General features: G+C 37.1%; 1 protein-coding gene across 9 annotated transcripts in view; it reads left to right on the forward strand.

The window, feature by feature from the left end:
• RAI14 (retinoic acid induced 14) overlaps nucleotides 1-20,325 on the forward strand; it is a 183,569-nt gene that overhangs the window by 139,392 nt on the left and 23,852 nt on the right. For all 9 annotated transcript variants that reach the window (XM_016431623.2, XM_007487483.3, XM_016431622.2 and 6 more), the window contains 3 exons: nucleotides 13,327-13,415; nucleotides 17,407-17,471; nucleotides 20,113-20,170. In XM_016431623.2, the coding sequence (XP_016287109.2) occupies nucleotides 13,327-13,415; nucleotides 17,407-17,471; nucleotides 20,113-20,170 (212 nt within the window). The remainder of the gene's footprint in view (nucleotides 1-13,326; nucleotides 13,416-17,406; nucleotides 17,472-20,112; nucleotides 20,171-20,325) is intronic.

Raw genomic sequence — 20,325 nt, forward strand, 5'->3', positions numbered from 1 at the left:
GAATACATAAACCCAAATTTTCACATGAGCATATTACTAAAAATTGGCCCTATTCTGATTCAGTTTGAAGGTCGATTATAATGGCATTGCTTCTGCCAAACCCTGCTTAAATGTTGATCATTCTAATGAAATCTGTCAAAATGTTAAGCACTCAAGTATAAACTCTGTAAATAACTAATCCCAAATAACTTTCTGAGCCATAGACTTAGAACCTGAAGAGACTTTAGAAATCATCTAGTACAATTCCCTCTCTTTAAAAAAAATCAGGAAATGAAACAGGAGAGGTTATGTGATTTACCTAATGTTACATGGGCTACAGCGGGGTCAAGATTTAAAACTACATCTTCTGGTTTCAAATGAGATGCCCTTAAACCAAGAATTCAACTTGTGGCTATATTTGGATTTATTGGATATTTATTTGACTTTTTTTTTTACTTATATTAACATAATCATTTCTGATTTTACTCTATTAAAAGTTTTCCTAGGGACAGCTGGGTAGCTCAGTGGATTGAGAACCAAACTAAGAGACAAGAGGTCCTGGGTTGAAATTTGACCTCAGCCACTTAAACTCAGTTGCCTAGCCTTTACCACTCTTCTGTCTTGGAACCAGTGCGTAGTATTGATTCTAAGGCAAAAGGTAAGGGTTTAAAGAGAAAAAAAGTTTTCCCATATCCTCAAGAAATTTCTTCTTATGAGACACATTTATAGGATTCTGCATATGTCTCTTATTGTTTGGAAAATTCACCACATTTCCTGTAACTTTAACAAACTCTTTTATGATGCTGTTTGAAATGGTGTTTAGTTTGACAAATTATTGGCATTAATGATAGCTATCAGCTTTCATGTTAGTACAAATGAAAGATATGGAACAAGTGAGCATGAAATATATTTTCTCCAGATAGCCTTTTCCTAACAACACCACCCCTAATCCACCTTTTTGCCAACATCTGATTAAAATGTGAGCTCTCTGAGGGCAAGAACTAGTTTTACCTTTCTTTGTGACTCTAATATTCAGCAAAAGTGTCTGGCACATGATAAGGGATTAATAAATACTTTTTAAAACTTACTGAGTGCCTACTATATGAGTAGAGTCCTGCTTAGCACATTAATACTGATAACAAAGAAATAAGACAGTCCCTGCTTTTATGCATTGTTTAATCTAGTTAACCAAAACACATGAATAATGGCAATCTCCCCCTAATAAAAATCTCAACAATTTAAAAGTACAACTTGTCCACATGAATGTCAAAGTGATGTAGTCATGGAGAACGGAGCAGTGAGGGAAATAGGAAGGAACCAATTTCTTTGTGCCCCTCTTCCTGAATGAGTTTGTGCAAGTAGAGAGATGGAGAGAAATGCTGAGATCTGTATGTGCTAACGAATTCATTCTTAATAAATTGATTCTGACTTTTTTTCCGGTAAAACATGACTTGGAAAATTCTTTGAAGTTGTGTTGGCTACCACACAACTCATAAAACCACCTAATCATCTATGAGGGGCTAGAATCTTCCTTTCTGAAATCTAAGGTCTTTTGGAGGAGAGACACATTTGACATTGTAAAAACCAAGTTTTGTATGAGGTTTTAGTGCTCAAAGATAGAACTCTAAGTAATTGATTGCCTATTCTATGCAAAGCTCTGTAGAAGCTGGGAAAATATACCTCTTCTCAAACTGAATGTTTACTGTTTAGTTTGGAAACTCAGACTAACCCATGTGAAGAGTTTAAGCAGCCACAGTGTTATACTGATGGATGATGAATACTGCACGATTTCACCTCAAAGAAGGTGAGACTTCAGAAGGTGAAAGGAAAGAAGAAAGAGGATATTCTTTTTTTTTCTTATTAACATTATTTTTTTATTTGGTCAATTTCAAACATTATTCTTTGATTACAAAAATCATTTTCTATTCCTCCCTTCCCTCCCCAACCCCTCCCATAGCTGACACACAGTTCCACTGGGTATTACATGGGTCTTGATCAGAACCCATTTTCATGTTGTTGATGCTTGCACTAGGATGTTCATTTAGAGTCTACATTCCTAATCATATCCCTTTGACCCATGTGATCAATCAGTTGTTTTTCTTTTGTGTTTTTACTCCCACAGTTTTTCATCTGAATGTAGATAGTGTTCTTTCTCATAGATCCCTCCGGGTTGTTCAGGATCACTGCATTGCCACTAATGGAGAAGTCCATTACATTCGATTGTACCACAGTGTATCAGTCTCTGTGTACAATGTTCTACTGGTTCTGCTCCTTTCACTCCGCATCACTTCCTGGAGGTTGTTCCAGTCTCCATGGAATTCCTCCACTTTATTATTCCTTTGAGCACAATAGTATTCCATCACCAACATATACCACAATTTGTTCAGCCATTCCCAAAATTAAGGGCATCCCCTCATTTTCCAATTTTTTGCCACCACAAAGAGCACAGCTATAAATATTCTTGTACATGTATTTTTTCCTTATTATCTCTTTGGGGTACAAACCCAGCAGGGCTATGCCTAGATCAAAGGGCAGACAGTCTTGTAGCACCCTTTGAGCATAGTTCCAAATTGCCCTCCAGAATGGTTGGATCAATTCACAACTCCACCAGCAATGAATTAATGTCCCTACTTTGCCACATCCCCTCCAGCATTCATTACTTTCCTTTGCTGTTATGTTAGCCAATCTGCTAGGTGTGAGGTGATACCTCAGAGTTGTTTTGATTTGCATCTCTCTGATTATAAGAGATTTAGAACACTTTTTCATGTGCTTATTAATGGTTTTGATTTCTTTGACTGAAAATTGCCTATTCATGTCCCTTGCCCATTTATCAATTGGAGAATGGCTTGATTTTTTGTACAATTGATTTAGCTCTTTATAAATTTGAGTAATTAGACCTTTGTCACAGGTTTCTGTTATGAAGATTGTTTCCCAATTTGTTGCTTCCTTTCTAATTTTGGTTACATTGGTTTTGTTTATAGAAAAACTTTTTAATTTGATGTAGTCAAAATTATTTATTTTACATTTTATGACTCTTTCTAAGTCTTGCTTGGTTTTTAAAATCTTTCCCTTCCCAAAGGTCTGACATGCATACAATTCTGTATTCACATAATTTACTTATAGTTTCCTTCTTTATGTTCAAGTCATTCACCCATTCTGAGTTTATCTTGGTGTAGGGTGTGAGATGTTGATCCAAGCCTAATCTCTCCCACACTGTCTTCTAATTTTCCCAACAGTTTATATCAAATAGTGGATTTTTGCCCCCAAAGCTGGGATCTTTGGGCTTGTCATAGACTGTCTTGCTGAGGTCACTTATCCCAAGTCCATTCCACTGATCCTCCTTTCTGTCTCTTAGCCAGTACCAAATTGTTTTGATGACCACTGCTTTATATTATACTTTGAGATCTGGGACTGCAAGGCCACTTTCCTTTGCATTTTTTTTTTCATTATTTCCCTGAATATCCTTGATCTTTTATTCTTCCAAATTAAATTTGTTATGTTTTTTTTTTTCTAATTCAGTAAAAAAGTTTTTTGGAAGTTCGATGGGTATGGTACTAAATAAATAGATAAGTGTGGGTAGGATTGTCATTTTTATTATGTTAGCTCATTCTACCCATGAGCAGTTAATATTTTTCCAATTGCTCAGATCTAGTTTTAACTGTGTGGAGAGTGTTTTGTAGTTGTGTTCATATAGTTCCTGTATTTGTCTTGGGAGATAGATTCCTAAGTATTTTATATTGTCTAGGGTGATTTTGAATGGAATTTCTCTTTCTAATTTCTGCTGCTGAGACATGTTGGAGATAAATAGAAATGCTGATGACTTATGTGGGTTTATTTTGTATCCTGAAACTTTGCTAAAGTTGTTGATTATTTGGACTAGCTTTTTGGTTGATTCTCTAGGATTCTTCAAGTAGATCATCATATCATCTGCAAAGAGTGATAGCTTGGTCTCCTCATTGCCAATTTTAATTGCCAATTACCTTCAATTTCTTTTTCTTCTCTAATTGCTACTGGTAGTGTTTCTAGTACAATGTTAAATAATAAAGGTGATAATGGGCATCCTTGTTTCACTCCTGATCTCATTGGGAATGCATCTAATTTATCCCCATTGCAGATGATGTTGGCTGATGGTTTTATATAAATACTATTTATTATTTTTAGGAAAGAACCTTCTATTCCTATACTTTCTAGTGTTTTCAAGGAATGAGTGTTGTATTTTGTCAAAGGCTTTTTCTGCATCTATTGAGATAATCATGTGATGTTTGTTGGTTTGCTTGTTGATATGGTCAATTATGTGGATAGTTTTCCTGATATTATACCATTCTTGCATTCCTGATATAAATCCCACCTGATCATATGAATAACCCTCCTGATCACTTGCTGGAGTCTTTTTGCTAGTATTCTATTTAAGACTTTTGCATCTATGTTCATTAAGGAGATTGGTCTGGAGTTTTCTTTCTCCATTTTTGACCTGCCTTGCTTTGGAATTAGTACCATATTTGTGTCATAAAAGGAATTTGGTAGAACTCCCTCTTTGCTTATTATGTCAAATAGTTTGTATAATATTGGGATTAGCTGTTCTTTGAATGTTTGATAGAATTCACTTCTGAATCCATCAGGCCCTGGGGATTTTTTCTTAGGGAATTCTTTGATGGCCTGTTGGATTTCTTTTTCTGATATGGGATTATTTAAGAATTCTATTTCTTCTTCTGTTAGTCTATGCAATTTATATTTTTGTAAATATTTGTCCATATTGCCTAGATTGGCATATTTATTGCCATATAATTGGGCAAAGAAGTTTTTAATGATTGCCTTAATTTCCTCTCCATTGGAGGTGAGTTCTCCCTTTCCATCCCTGATACTGTTAATTTGGTTTTATTCTTTCCTTTTTTTTATTAGATTGACCAGTACTTTGTCTATTTTGTTTTTTTTTTCAAAATACCACCTTCTCTTCTTATTTACTAGTTCAATAGTTCTATAACTTTCAATTTTATTAATTTCTCCCTTAATTTTTAGAATCTCTAATTTGGTTTTCTTCTGGGGGGGTTAATTTGTTCTCTTTCAAGTTTTTTTGATTTGCATGTCCAATTCATTGACCTCTGCCCTCCCTAATTTGTTAATATATGAACTCAAGTATATAAATTTTCCCCTGAGTACTGCTTTGGCTGCATCCCATAGCGTTTGAAAGGATGTCTCATCATTGTCATTTTCTTCAATGAAATTATTGTTTCTATGATTTGTTCTCTAACCAATTTTGGAGAATCATATTATTTAATTTCCAATTAATTTTTGATTTGGCTTGACATGTACCCTTACTGATCATTATTTTTATTGCCTTATGATCTGAAAAGGTTGCATTTATTATTTCTGCTTTTCTGTATGTTTCCCATGTTTTTATGACCTAGTGCATGGTTGGTCTTTGTGAATGTACCATGTGCTGCTGAAAAGAAGGTATATTTCTTTTTGTCCCCATTTATTTTTCTCCATATATCTATTAACTCTAATTTTCTAAGATTTCATTCACATCTTTTTACTTCTTTCTTATTTATTTTTTTTATTTGACGTATCTAAATTTGATAGTGGTAGGTTCAGGTCTCCCACTAGTATAGTTATACTATTTCCTCCTTCAATTCTACTAGTTTCTCCTTTAGAAATTTGGATGCTATACCATCTAGTGCAAAAATTTTGCTTAGTGATATTTCCTCATTGTCTATACTGCCTTTTATCAGGATGTATTTACCTTCCCTATACCTTTTAATCAGATCTAATTTTACTTTGCCTTTGTCAGATATCATGATTGCCACTCCTGCCTTCTTTCTATCAGTTGAGGCTCAATAGGTCTTGCTCCAGCCTTTAATTCTGACCTTGTGAGTATCTACCCGCCTCAGGTGTGTTTCTTGTAGCCAACATATGGTAGGATTTTGGATTCTAATCCACTCTCCTATTTGTCTACATTTTATGGGTGAGTTCATCCCATTCATTTTCAAAGTTATGATTGTCACCTGTGAATTCCCCCACATTTTGATATCCTCTCCTAGTTCTGTCCTTTCTTCTTTTGCTATATCCTTTTAAACCAGTGGTTTACTTTTAATTAATCCCCTTAATCCCCTCCTTTGATATGCTTCCCTTTCTGGTCCCTCTCTTTTTGTTCCCTTCTTATTTTTTTTAATTTAGGGTCTGTTAAGTTCCCTCCCCCTCTCCTTCTCTCCCTTTTTTTTTTACTCCTTCCCCCCTACCACCCTTGGTTTTCCCTTCTCCCTTACCCTGTAGGATAAGATAGAATTCAAGATCCCAGTGGATCGAGATGCTCTTCCCTCTCAGAATTGATTTCACTGAGAGTAACCTATTAGTACTCTCTTCCTCTCCTTCTTATAAGAATATTCTTCCCCTCCCCTTCCCATGTGTATCTTTGTATGAAAAAAGATTATCCTATTGTATTTCTTCAAGTATCTCTTGGTACCATCTTCATTTCCCCCCCCCACCCTTTTTCTTTTTTTGCATATCATCTTATATCCCTTAATGCCCCAGTCTTTTCCTATGAGTGATTCTTCGAATTACTATAATAATGAATACAATTTTTGAGTTACAAATAACATTTTCCCCTTAGATTAATATATATATATATAATTTGATCTAATTGTAGCCCTTAAGGAAGAGAGTTTGAATTTAAAAAATACATTTTTCCCCTTTTCCCTCTCTTTCTTATTTACCTTTTCATGTTTCTCTTGATCTTTGTGTTTGGATATCAAACTTTCCACTTAGTTCTGGTCTTTTCCTTACAAATACTTGGAAATCTTCTATTTTGTTGAATGCCCATACTTTCCCCTAGAAGTATATAGTCAGTTTTGATGGATAGGTGATTCTTGGTTGAAGACCCAGTTCTCTTGCCTTTCTGAATATCATGTTCCAGGCCTTGCAGTCCTTTAGTGTGAAAGCTGCCAAGTCTTGTGTGATCCTGACTGGTGCTCCTTAGTATCTGAATTGTCTCTTTTGGATTCTTATAGAATTTTCTCCTTAGCTTGAAAACTCTGGAATTTACCAATTACATTCCTGGGACTTGTCTTTTGGGGATTTAATGTAGAGGGTGTTCTATGAACTCTTTCCATGTCTATTTTGCCCCCTTGTTCAAGAACATCAGGGCAGTTTTCTTGGATGATTTCTTGTAGTATGTCAAGATTTCTGTTTATTTCTGACTTTTTAGGTAGACCAATGATTCTCAGATTGTCTCATTGTGATCTTTTTTCCTGATCTGTCATCTTGTCAGTGAGCTATTTTATGTTTTCTTCTATTTTGTCAGTCTTTTGACTTTGATTTATTAATTCTTACTGTTTTGCAAGATCATTGGTTTCCAGTTGCTCAGTTCTGGTCCTTAAGGCCTGGTTTTCTCCTTTAATCTCTTTATTTTCTGCTATAATTTTTTGATTTTCTCTTTGAACCATTTCCCACTTCTCTTGCCAGAAGGCTTCCATCTTTTTGATAAGCTCCAATTTAAATTTTTCCAGAGCTTGTATACAATTTCCATTTTAGAAGGTTTTGTCTTTGTTTGTATTTCCTCCTGTATTTCCTCTGTAGCCTGGGTTTTTCCTCCATAAAAATTTTCGAGGTCCACTGCCCTTTTTTGTTGTTGTTTGTTTTTCTTGGAGGGTGTTTGCTCCTGTGCACAATTTGCCATCACCGTAGAGGTTTTACCTTCCCTTTTAAGTCAGAAATCTGAGTGAGATGGGCAGGTTCTCTGTGTATGGAGTTAAGGAACAAGGATTTTGCCTGAGGCAAGCTCTTGAATCTCCACAGCCTCTGCTGTTTGTGGCTCTTCTCTGTGCTATCTTCCTGGGAGCGCCCATGGTCTGCACTCCCCCACCATCCGGAGTTTCAGGTGTAGCTGCTCTCAGGGGTAGGTCTTTGGTGGTCTTAGTCAGCTCCCAAGGACCTAGAGGTGTCCCTTGCTCACTCTAGGTGTTTTGCTCACTCAATCACTGATTCTGGCGCACTCTTGCTCTGACTCTGGCTCCGTAGGTGGGGTGGGGGAGGGTAGATCAGCTCACCTTTGGGTGGGAGCTTCTTCACCCCCTTATAGTGTGGAAGTGTCCAAATCCCACATACTTTCAATGCTGCGCCCTACTGTAGAGTTCCTTCGTTCTCATGAAAATAGCTTTTTTGGTCTTTTGAGGTAGTCTATATTGGTGGGTGCTGAGGAGAGGAAGCGTCCTGCGTCTAGACTGCCACCATTGTTACCCGGAAGTCCTGCTCCATCTTCTTACCAGAAAGAGATTATTCTAAGCAGAAACAGTGGATTTAAGACATATACCAAATACTTTGTGTATGGAGTATAATGGGGAATCCTCTCTGATTGAAATAGACCAAATGTATGTCAGAACTCTAGAAAATAGGCTAATGTGGCTGCCCTTGGATTCCCTAATTCTTCTGTTCATGGAGAGAGATACAGAGGTGGGAGACAGAGAAGAGTGTTTGGAAGTGTACCTGTCTTTTTCTATAATGGAAGCAAAGCAAACCCCTTAAACATTATAATCTTGAGTTGTTAAGGGATACATCTTAATGTCTCATAAAATTATGTCTACCTTGGCTATGGATTCACCCTTCTGTTTTGGAGCAACTGGTACTTAAGGAAAGAAGTATGTTTACAACTTCCTGCCAGATGTGAGATGTGTCCTAGAAACCATTCCTGTGAAATAAATATTGCTTATGGTACTGTACACACACATTCATGCCTCTGTGTTTGTGTGCATATTGTGATTATGTTAAATATTTTCCTTCACATGCATGATGGGCTTCTTTTCAAGGACTGGTTATAGATAGATGTACATAGGCCTGTCCACATGTATTTGTAAAAAATATTTTTGGAATTAGGGCCATAACATTACCCCAAGAGGTGTGATCATCCAATTAGTGGGTGGGAACATGGGACACATCCCCCCACCTTGCCATAGTTCATTACAGGGCTTGTCTCTTCTTTCATTTTCACTCAACTCTCCCCATTCTACCATCTCCCAGAAGTTGACTTCCTGTGGCTATGCGGTAAGTTCTCAACCTCTTACCTTCTGTACTAGACCTCAGTGCCTTGGGATATTTATAACCTAATATTAACCAGGGCACCAAAACCAGCAACTACCTATGTGCTACTAGGAAAATTACCCCCTCACCCTTGTGACATCGTGCCCTAAAGATTACTGAACACAGCAGCAGTTTTCCTTCAGTCTGCGCGATCTAGACTAGCAGTCTTCTTTCCTTCTGAGGAGATAGAGTGAATCTCATAAAGTTTTAATGCAGTTGAAATCTCACTGCATTATCTTTTTTCCTAATCCCATTCCTCTTCCAAAATGTCCATTTCCACCATGGATACCATCATTCTTTTAGTTTCTGGATTTCTTAACCTCAGTATCCTCAACTCCCTTCTGTTCATTCACTCTCTATGAATGCAGTTAGTTGCTAGGTCTTATCTTTTCTTTCTACTCAACATCTTTCTTTTCTTTTTTAAAATCCTTACTTTGTCTTGCTATCAATTCTAATACAGAAGAGTAGTAAGGGCTAAGTGACTTGTCCAGGGTCACACAGCTAGGAAGTATCTGAGGCCAGAGTTAAACCCAGGACCTTCTGACTTTATCTACTATGCCACTTAGCTGCCCCCTGCTCAACATCTTTCCTATCTCTCCCCTTCTCTCCATTCACACATTCAGTACCATTCTCATTCAGTACCATCCTGATGATCACTTCTATCCTCCTGATTGGGCTCCAAATGAGAAATTTCTTCCCTCTCCAGTCCCCATCCTCCCCAGAGCAAAAATGATTTGTCCCCCTAAATCAGTCAAAAAGCATTTATTTTGTGCAGGGATTCAAATTCAAATTAGTTCAAAGACAAATATAGAAGAGGACCAAAAGTACATCCTTTGACCATATCTTTTGCCTACTCAGGTGAAACTAGAGAATCCCAATTGACTGTAGGCTCAAGTATTATTTCTTTCTTCTCTCATCCTTTTTAAAATTTCTATTACTACATAGGTTTTGAAATAGTATAGCAATACACTTTTGTAATTTATGAAAAAGTTAAAAAACATATATTGGGAATTCATGTTCAATTTTTTCTTTAACTGATGGAGTATGTAATTTTAAAAAGTTAGAGGCCATTGCTCTAGCTGACTGCTCATTTGTGAGACTAAGAATAAAGACAGGCATGCTGACTGGAGGTTGAATTTAACTTCAGTAGTTGGATGCTCATCTTTTTTTCTTTTTTAACCCTTACTGTCTGCTTAGAATCATTACTAAGTAACATTTCCAAATTAGAAGAGCAGCTAGGCAATTGAGGTTAAGTGACTTACCCAGGGTTGGATAGCTTGGAAGAGTCTGAGGCTAAATTTGAACCTGGATCCTTCTGACTCCAGACCTGGGTCTATCCATTGAGCCAGCCAGCTAGCTGCCAATGTTCTTCTTCGATAAAATATTTATTATCTTCTTAAAATGTCGTAGTTTGGGGAAAGGATAGCATTTACATTGTTCACAAATTTAAATGAATACAATAGGATGGATTAATAACTCTGTTGTTTCTAATCTCTGAGCAATTTTTTTTTACCAAGAGATAAGAAATTTACAACTCAAAAACTGAAAATAAGCATCTATTTATATTTCATTGAATTTTCTTGAACACTAAATTTATAGAGAACCCTCTGTGAGTCACAGAACCTTGAGAACCTAATAGATTCTGCAGTTTGTTTATAAATTTTTTCTAAAATAGTTTCATGTATATATGTATATATGTATCACATTTTTTTAAAATTAACATGATTTGTTGGAGAAAATGAGTTTACGACCAGATGCTGTTTTGTTTACTAGGACCCAGCCCCATCCTTCATGCCAGAAAAGGCTAACCGGCTACCTTTCCACTATTCTCTCTATCGTCTTCTGTGAAGAAATGCCCAGATCATAAATTAGTCAGTTCTGCAGAGAGTATAGAATTGTAGAAGTTCTTTTAGACCCTAAGAAGTCATGTACATTGCTGGAAAAAACCATTTCCTAAGAGGTTCTGAGAGTCCTCCCAGAGTTCCTTACTGTAAACCTCTGGAGAAGTGAGCAGTGACTGGTTCCAAAAGAAATCTGGAGCAGTATTGCTTCAGAGCACTTCCCAAATGTCTTCTCTTCCCCCTCCACTCCGCTCCTAACCATCTGGAATTGCCTTGGAGTTGTTCTCTTCTGTGACTTAGAATGGTTCTTTTAGCCTTTCCCAAATACAGTTGGCTTTTTTGTTTGCCAAGTGTATTGTTTTGTGCCCCTGATAGCATCCTTTTATTGACCAGGTCAGGGTGGGAAATTTGATGTCTAGACCTATCATTTAAAGGGAATGTGTGCCTCATATATTCAGAGGATTCATCATCTACTTGGGATTCTTCTGGTGCTTAGGATCCTTATGATGCCAACCTAACCTTAACAGAATGTGGGTTAGGAAAGGTCTTTGGCTCCCTTGGAGTCTTTTTTTCTGTCACTGGGTGAAGAAGCATGACTGTAAGAAATCAGAATGACAGGCAGGTTGGAAGCAAAAGAACCAACTGCTTTTTCCCTCCTACTCCTTCCTTTCACCCCCTGAGGTCTTTGCCACATTGTACAATGGGGGATTAACAGGATATCTGAGACCAACTACAGATCTGGCCCTAGAGCATTCTGTCAACCACTGCACCCTGTCCCAAATACCACTACTTGGTATTCTAGTTTTGAGGGGGTACTTTGATGGACGTAGGCATGGTGAGAGCTACATCATATGAGCCAATCCACCTGGGCTCTCTAGGTTTGTGTATTTAGCTTCTATTTTGCTTGCTACAGTGTTCATTTCTGCTGCCTTGTCCGAATGGTCTGGAGAATCAAGTTGTTTTAAGGATTTTCTATCCCTGTTTGGTTTCCTAATCCCTAGACCCATTCTGCAAGCTAACAACTTCTCTAGAAAGGTTTTAATCTGTTCCTTGCTTTTCTCCATGCAGTTTTGTGCCCATGTTTATGAACTGAAAATGTCATGTTTCATGTCTGCTATTAGGTGTGTAATTTCTCTCTCCATCTCAATTATAGATCTATGCTTTCTTTGTACTTAAGTTGCTTCCCTCGGCATCTTGCCCAACTATCTATTTCTCCACCACTAAAATTTTAACGTTTTCTACCTCCTTTCTACCATCTCCCTTTTTGCAATTTATGCTTCCTGGGGTACCTCCCAAATTCATCTCATTTCCAATATTTAATGTAGCTGGGGCCTGGCTTCATGCAGAATAATGATTATTCCTTGCCACAACCTCTGAGTAACGGGGCTTTGCGCTAGAAGCTATTGCTGCTTCCATGGATTTCAGATCTGAGGTCTCCTGTTCTCTCAGTCTGCCGTGAGAGCAACATGACTTAGCATTTGAATCTTGTCTCCCATAATTCTTGTTAGTATATACCCTTCCCTGATAATATGAATTTTGAAATTTTCCATCTCTCTTGTTTTGGTCTTGTTCCTAACGATTTCATTGAGCAATTTCTCACTATATGTTCTTATCTCAAGCACACAAACACACACACACACACACAAAGTCCTGGTGTCTCTTTGCAACCTCTGTTGATTTTGAATTGTCTGTCTATATTGTGTGGTCTGTCTGTTAAATGTCTTAATTGTAGCCAGGTTCTTAACTTCCTCTATCTCTGCCCCTCAAAGTCTCTGGATCATTCCTCTATCACAGCAGAGGGAGGAGGGGAAGGAAAGAACATGAATCATGGAACCATGGAAAAATATTCTAAATTAATTAATTCAATACATTTAAATAGAAAAAAGAATTATCTATTTAGAGGAAGCTAGATGGTACAAGGAATACAATTTTGGATCTGGAGTCAAGAAGTCTTCAGGTACTTAGTAGCTGAGAAACTCTAGGCAAGTCATTTAGCCTTTATCCATCTAAATTTCTTCATCTGAAGATAAATATGATAATAGCATCTATTTCCCAAGGTTGTTGTGAGGATAAAAGTTAATATTTGAAAAAATGCTTGACAAACCTTGAAATGATGTATAAATATTAGCTAGTATCAGTAGCAGCAGCAGCAGCCATAATAGTAGAGTAGTAGCAGTAGCAGCAATAATAGTAGTAGTAGTGGCAGTAGTAGTAGTAGTAGTAGTAGTAGTAGTAGTAGTAGTAGTAGTAGTAGTAGTAGTACTAAAGCAGCAGTAGTCATTGTCATCATCATCATAGTCATTTCCTAAGGGAAGGAATTCCTCTTGTCTGCAGAGCTGGAGAGATTGGGAAGAAGAGCACATCTTAGGAGGAAGAGGATGATATTTTTCAATGAAAGAGCTATAACTAACCAAGATCTTGGTTCTTTCTTCTTTAGTTTCCATCTGGCTGCATCAAGAGGGCATGTGGAGTGTCTCAGAGCCATGGTAACTCATGGAGTGGATGTGGCAGCACAAGATACTGCAGGTACATTTTCCTCATCCTTAAATTCCAGCAAAATGAAATATTTGTTGTTTAGTTTCCTAGATCCTTTCAGCACCGTTCCCCCTTGTTTTTCTTTTTCCATAGCAACTGTACTCTTAGATTTATCTGTTTTCATTGTATATCTAGTTATCAAACTGAAATTATTGGACTTTGATCATTATTTTAGAGGGATAAGAAAAGCATGGTTCAATTTATTTTTAGTTATTAGTAGCATTCTAAAAAGGGTTCTGTGTCCTGTGTATAATATATCTATTTTCCATATTTGCAAAGTTATCAGGTGTTTATTGTGGTATAAAATAAATAGGATCCTATATATGTAATCAACTTATGATTGTACAATCAGGTGGAAGATAGGAAGAAAGTAGTCTTGTTTTTAATATTAACAAAATGGAATTGCCTTACTAGGGGAGATCCATACTCCAGTTGAGCCCAGTATTCTGTCTCTCATAGTGTTCAAACTATGTGCTGGCCAGCTGGCAGGATTCAGTGCCAACATAGCATAGGCTGATTATGTGTCCATACTCCTTTTCAAAATTTTAATCTGTTGAGCCAGATGGACTTCTGTCTACTGTGTTCCATCCTATTCATCAAGTTTCCAGAACTTTCATAGGATGAATGACTCTGAAGCAGAGAATCCTAGAGGTCATCTAGTCAAATCCACACCTTCACGTGTATCCCATGCAACATCCCCAGCAAATAAGCACTGAGCTGCCACTTGCAGACCCACAGTGATGGGGAGCTCATATTATCTGACAAAATAGAACCACAAGACTAAGTTAATCTACCTGCTCAAAATGCCCGCTCCACCAAAGCTGCCCAGAGGAAGGGGAAAAAGGCTAGACACAGAACTCCACTCAGTTTAGCTCCTTTCTATGTCGGCATGTAATGACAGGACGTGAATGGGCTTCAGGGAATCATAGTTTTCAGGGTAACAGATTTCGATTTCACAAGTTGTAAAAAGTACACACTGCGCACTTTGAAATTTAATCTACATTACTGATATTTTCTCCTTGACTTAAGTCTAAAAAAATCCACAAAATAATCAATCAAGCTCTGATTTGTAGCAATTTCTAAGGTATAAACCCCCAAAATTTAATGATCCCCTTAGGACCTGGTTCCTGCACATCCCTGTGATAATAATTTGGTCAGTAATGCACATGAGGTTACTCTGGTATGACTTGTTCTTGATGAGCCTGTTCTGACTCCCAGAGATCAACTGTCCTTCATGAATTCTTTATCAACCATCCCTTTGATATATTCAAGAATATTGCCAGGCATCGAAATCACGATCAATGCCCAGTAATTCGAAGCATCGCTTTCTTCCCATTTTGGGGAGGTCAAGTGGCTTTTCCCCTCTTGGAGCCCTATGAAACCGCTCTATTATTTTTACCAGGTATAGTTTTGTTAGGATCTGGAGACTTGATTGATCAGGTTCTCTCACACTTCAAGTATCTTGGGTTTCAATATCTTTTCCCCCTCCCTCGTCCAAAAAATCATTTTCCTTAGTAGGGGGGAAATAAAAACAGAAAAAAAAATTTCAGTTCAAGTCAGTAAACATTTAGTACCTGCAAGGTGCCAGGCTTCACATTTATCATAGGACATACAGAGACAAAAGTGAAAATAACTTCTACCCTCAAAGAGTTTCTATTCTACTGGGGACACACACACACTATATTTATGAAGCAGGGCATCGTCCTGAGTTCAAATTTGTCCTCTTAACCCCTTCTGCCTTGGAACCAATACTTAGTATTGATTTTAAGACAAAAGGTAAAGTTGGGGTTTTTTTTAATAAAAAAAAAATATATATGAAGCAAATTCAGAATGATATATTAGAGAGCCAGGCTGAGATCGAGTGTAATCATTGCCTCTGAGTATAAGGATGTTGATTACAAGTAGATACGTAGCAAGCATTCCTATTTTTTCAGAGGACAGGACGTAAAATTGGAGCTAAATTGCAGTAATAGAGGGTATTTGGGTAGGTTTGAGGGAATTTTTAAAGTATTGATGTTTAAAACACTGAAATAAAAGCATCCAGCAGGGATTGTGGAATCTCTCTCCCCGGAGCAGTAATAGAGGATATTTGGGTAGGTTTGAGGGAATTTTTTAAGTATTGATGTTTAAAACACTGAAATAAAAGCATACAGCAGGGATTGTAGAATCTCTCTCCCCGGAGACCTTCTAAGTGCTTCTTTGGCAACATTCCATAAAATTTCAAATGTATTTATGTTTTTCAAATATTCTGTTATTGTCTTCTGAATTTCCTTCCTAACCTAGACATTTTTTAATAGTGTATTGTTTAATACTCCAGGGATAGACACTCTTGAGAGCTTTTTCTCTTTCTAGTTTTTTTTTTTTTTTGCTTATAGTCTGAGCAATAAATGGCCAACTTACCCAAATGACTATTATTGCAATATGGTCCCATTTTAACCTTGGGTTCTCTGAAAAGGTAGGAACACCAGATAAATTTCTACTTGTTGGTCAACACCCTTGTAGTCTGAAGCAATTACTACATTGACCCTCAAATACAATACTTTGAATTTGCATCATCCCTATTTTCATGTATATGTTTCTGTCCACATAGAATAAATGGCGTTTAGGTTTCTGCCTGCTCATATTTATTATTCATACCTTTGTAGATATGATTCATGGTTAGTTTTTTATTTTTTTTAAACCCTTACCTTCCATCTTGGAATCAATACTCTGTATTGATTCCAAGGCAGAAGAGCGGTAAGGGCCAGGCAATGGGGGTCAAGTGACTTACCCAGGAAGTGTCTGAGGTCAAATTTGAACCCAAGACCTCCCATCTCAGGCCTGACTCTCAATCCACTGAACCACCCAGATGCCCCCTATGGTTAGTTTTTTTTTAATGAACTATTTATTCCTAAAAATGAAACAGCTTCTCTTTTCCTATCTTTGAGTTCTCGCCATAATATTAATTCTACCTCCGTTTCCTCAAAGGTTTTATATGGTCATGATTTTGATGGGCTTCTCCCTGGAATGAGACTGACCTCTTCCTTTAGGGTTCCTTCTACTTCTACAATGATGATTGTGGCATTTAGTGATAGCCAAAGCCTCCCATCACAGATAGACCGGGTTCTTTTCCAGTATTGGGAGAAACTGCTACTAAACTGTGATTAAAGCAAGTTGCCTTGTTTCTCATATAATTACTTCCAAATGGGTCAGTCGGCAGTTGTCCAGGAGCCAGATTCATGCATTCATTATTTCCTTACCAGGAGATTCCATCCTAATACAGTATCTTCTCTTTGGAGAATATTAGTAGCAAGAGACACATCCTTTTTCAGGACTGTACAGGGAATAGAATCTAGTCCTGATTTTAACACTAGTTTTAACTTGGGGGCAGAGAGAGCATTTCTCCTGCCTGTCAGGGAAAAAATATTCCATCACTGAAAACTGAAGGATGGTTCCCACTCTGGGGACGTTGCATTGACATCTAGGCAGGGTGATAGTGGAACTTGTTTTATAAGAAACCTTTTCTTTACAACTTTATTTTACGTTGTTTTCTAACTACCCTATATATTATGTCTTCAAAGAAGTTTGCTTTGTTATTTTGTTTTTAAGGAGGTAAAGGAAGATGCTGGAGTTTTGAGGAAGAGCTTTTGTCCTGAGCTTGCAGAACATTTGATCCATTTTTTATATCCTACCAGCAAATACCAACTTTACAAAAGGGGATTCCTTCCTTTTTTCTTTCTTTTTCTTAATGGTTGGGCATGATGAATGGGCAAAATGTTCTATGTTCCATCCTACTCTCACACTCACTCTCTCCTCCCCACCACATATCTTCCTTCCATTTCCTTCCAGTTTACAAGGGGGTAGATGGGCTCTTGATTGGAAGATGAACAATCCAGCCTTTGTTGTTAACAATCTCATTTCCTCATAGTTGTCTTCATTAGGTGATAAGCCAGTGATTTGAATCTTGTGTGCAATGTTTGTGTTTTGTTTTTCACTTCTTCAGGACACAGTGCTTTACACCTAGCAGCCAAGAACAGCCATCCTGAGTGCATTAAGAAGCTTCTTCAGGTAAAGTAAAACCTTAAAATTCGCCCTTATGTCTCTCTCTGTCTCTCTGTCTCTCTCTCTCTCTCTCTCTCTCTCTCTCTCTCACTCTCTCTCTCCCTCCCTTCCTCCTTCCCTCTCTCTCTCTGTGTCTCTGTCTGTCTGTCTCTCTCTGTCTCTGTCAGTCTGTCTATCTCTCTCAAAGCTCAGATTTTTTTTCTTCCTCCTTCAAGGCATCTTAGGTAACTATTTTACCTTTTTCCTATAATCCTGTTTGGTGCAAAAGAGTGCATTTCCTGAAAAACTTTACCATGGAAATGGTATCCTTTGAAAAAGGCAAGGAACCCCATGAGTAAGAATCAGTCCCAGACCAAACATGGTACACCTAACTCAGGCCTTCTTCCTTCTGCCATCCCTTTGCTCGGGCCTCTTCCACCCCACCCCCCTTTTCTTAAGGAAAGGACAAATTCAGAAATCGTCTCCATCCAAAATAGCCAGAACAGTTTGTAAATGACTTCTGTATCTCCCTGTCCTTAACCCTTCAACTAACTCATTCATTCTCTTTTGAAACTGTCAGGTAATATTTCCTTGACTGTGACAATAATAGCTGCTTGGCTTTTGATCATGACTAAGGCAATAGCTTTCTTCTTTCTTTAGAAGGAAAAGCAAAAACAAAGAAAACGATGGTTCTGACGCGTGGTCTCACCCAAAGCTTATGACGGAGCAGAGAACTCAGTCTTTAGTGAGACAGAACGACGAGTACCACTAGTGACATCCAGCTGTTGCTGCTCATACTGCATCCTAGGCATTTCTGCTCACCTCAGAGAGCCGGGTTCCACGATGACCTGTCTGTGCCGATTCCCAATGTGTATTCCCAATGTGAAACATAATATCTCACTGATTCCTTGTTGATGGTTAATAAATATACTGACTTCTGTTCCATCTGGATCTATAACCATCTGTGGTCACGCAGCTAGTAAATGTTAGGAAGATCTGGATGCAAGCAATCCATCAATCAGTAAACATTTATTAAGCACTTACTGTTTACCAGGATCATTACCAAATACTGGATTCAAGTTGAGCCTGCCTCTGGCCTGTACTATGAACTCTGTGAACATAGGCAAGTCACTTAGTTTCTCAGTGTCCTAAGCAATACACTAAGACTTAAAACACCAGACTAGTTGCCAGTCTGCTTGGATAGAAAGAATTTTCCCACCTGTAGTTTCTTGCACTAATGAAATCATAGACAAAGTGGGGGAAAAAACCTGAAAAACATTAAGAAGTCTTAGAGTAGGAATTCTATTTATTTTATTTATTTATTTTATTGTATAATTATATTATAATTATTATATTATTGTTTTAATATATTATATGTATTAAAGTATATTATTATATCAATAATTATGTTGTAATTATTTATATAATTATATGTGTATATAATTATAATTATTTATTAAAATACCTATTTATTAAATTTCTATTTTTTTAATTATGGACTCTATTGGCAGTCCAGTAAAGCTTTTGGACCTCCACAGAATAATGTATTAAAATATAAAACAAAAGACAGAGGATTATAAAATAAACTAGGTGGCACAGTGTAGGGCCTGACTCCTGAGTTCAAATCTGGCCTAAGACTTTTCATAGCTATGTGACCCTGGGCAAGTCACTCAACCCTGTTTGCCAACCCTATCTGAAAAAAGAGAGGGAAATGGCAAACCGCTCTAGTATCTCTGCCAAGAAAATTCCAAATGAAGTCATGAAGAGTCAGACCAACTGGAACAACAACTGAACGACAAAATTTTATTATTTTTTACTTTTTTATAAATATTTTAAATAATTATTTTTAAATAAAAAATAAAATTTTAAAATATTTATTATTTTTTATTATTATTTTATTAGAATATAGTGATCAAAACCTTTTTTAGAGATTCACAGACCCCAGCCCTTGCTTTAGAGTTTAGGTCTTTCGTCATTAGCTATCTTACTTCATTCCTGCTTCTTTACCTCCAGTCCTGAAATCTCATCCCAGTTCTCTTATTTGACTTACAAACTTGACCTTCTCTCTAGACTCAAAATGATTCTGATAAACTGGAGGTTCTGTTGGTCAGGATCACATAAGGTCATAAATGTAGTGCTAGAGGACATTGAATCTAATCCCTTTGTTTTACAGATGAGGAAACTGAGGCCATCGGAAGTTAAATGGTTTGTCCAAGATCATATAGGTAGTAAGTTTCAGGGGTAGGATTTAAACCCAGGTTCTCTGATTCCAATGCCAGTGCTTCTCTCCTGTACTGTGCTGTCTCCACATATTCAAATTTCTGGTATAATTTTCTTTGTTCAAAAACAAATCTGAATAGAATTTTTTTCCTATATTAAGTTCTGAAGCTTTGATTTATATTTTAGTAAAATTAGACCCAAATAACATAACTGTAAGCAGTTCTTCATTCTTTCCAGTGCTAAGAGAAGCTCCCCATCTTTGGGGCTCCCTCTTCAGGATACCTCCAACTCCCAAATGATACTATAACTCTTTTTTCATTTTAGAGTAATTTTTAAGGTTTTAAGTCTCATACTAGGAGAACTGTTTTTGAAAGCACCTTGACTTCACAAGTTGAATTGGAATAATTATTTAAAATGTATATTGCAATTATATTTTTTTGTCTTTCAGTCTAAATGTCCAATAGAGAGCACTGACAATTCTGGAAAAACAGCTTTACACTATGCAGGTGAATTTTTCCTTCTGTTTTTATACCTTGATTTCTTGAAGAGATTTAAGCTTCCTTTTTCCTCTATTCCCTCCACTCATTTGAACTTTGAAAGTCATGATGATGCCTCTCCCTCTAGCTTTCCAGTAGAGAATTCTCCTTTCAATTCTATTCAA

Source organism: Monodelphis domestica, chromosome 3, assembly GCF_027887165.1.
Source record: "Monodelphis domestica isolate mMonDom1 chromosome 3, mMonDom1.pri, whole genome shotgun sequence".
Taxonomy (NCBI): domain Eukaryota; kingdom Metazoa; phylum Chordata; class Mammalia; order Didelphimorphia; family Didelphidae; genus Monodelphis; species Monodelphis domestica.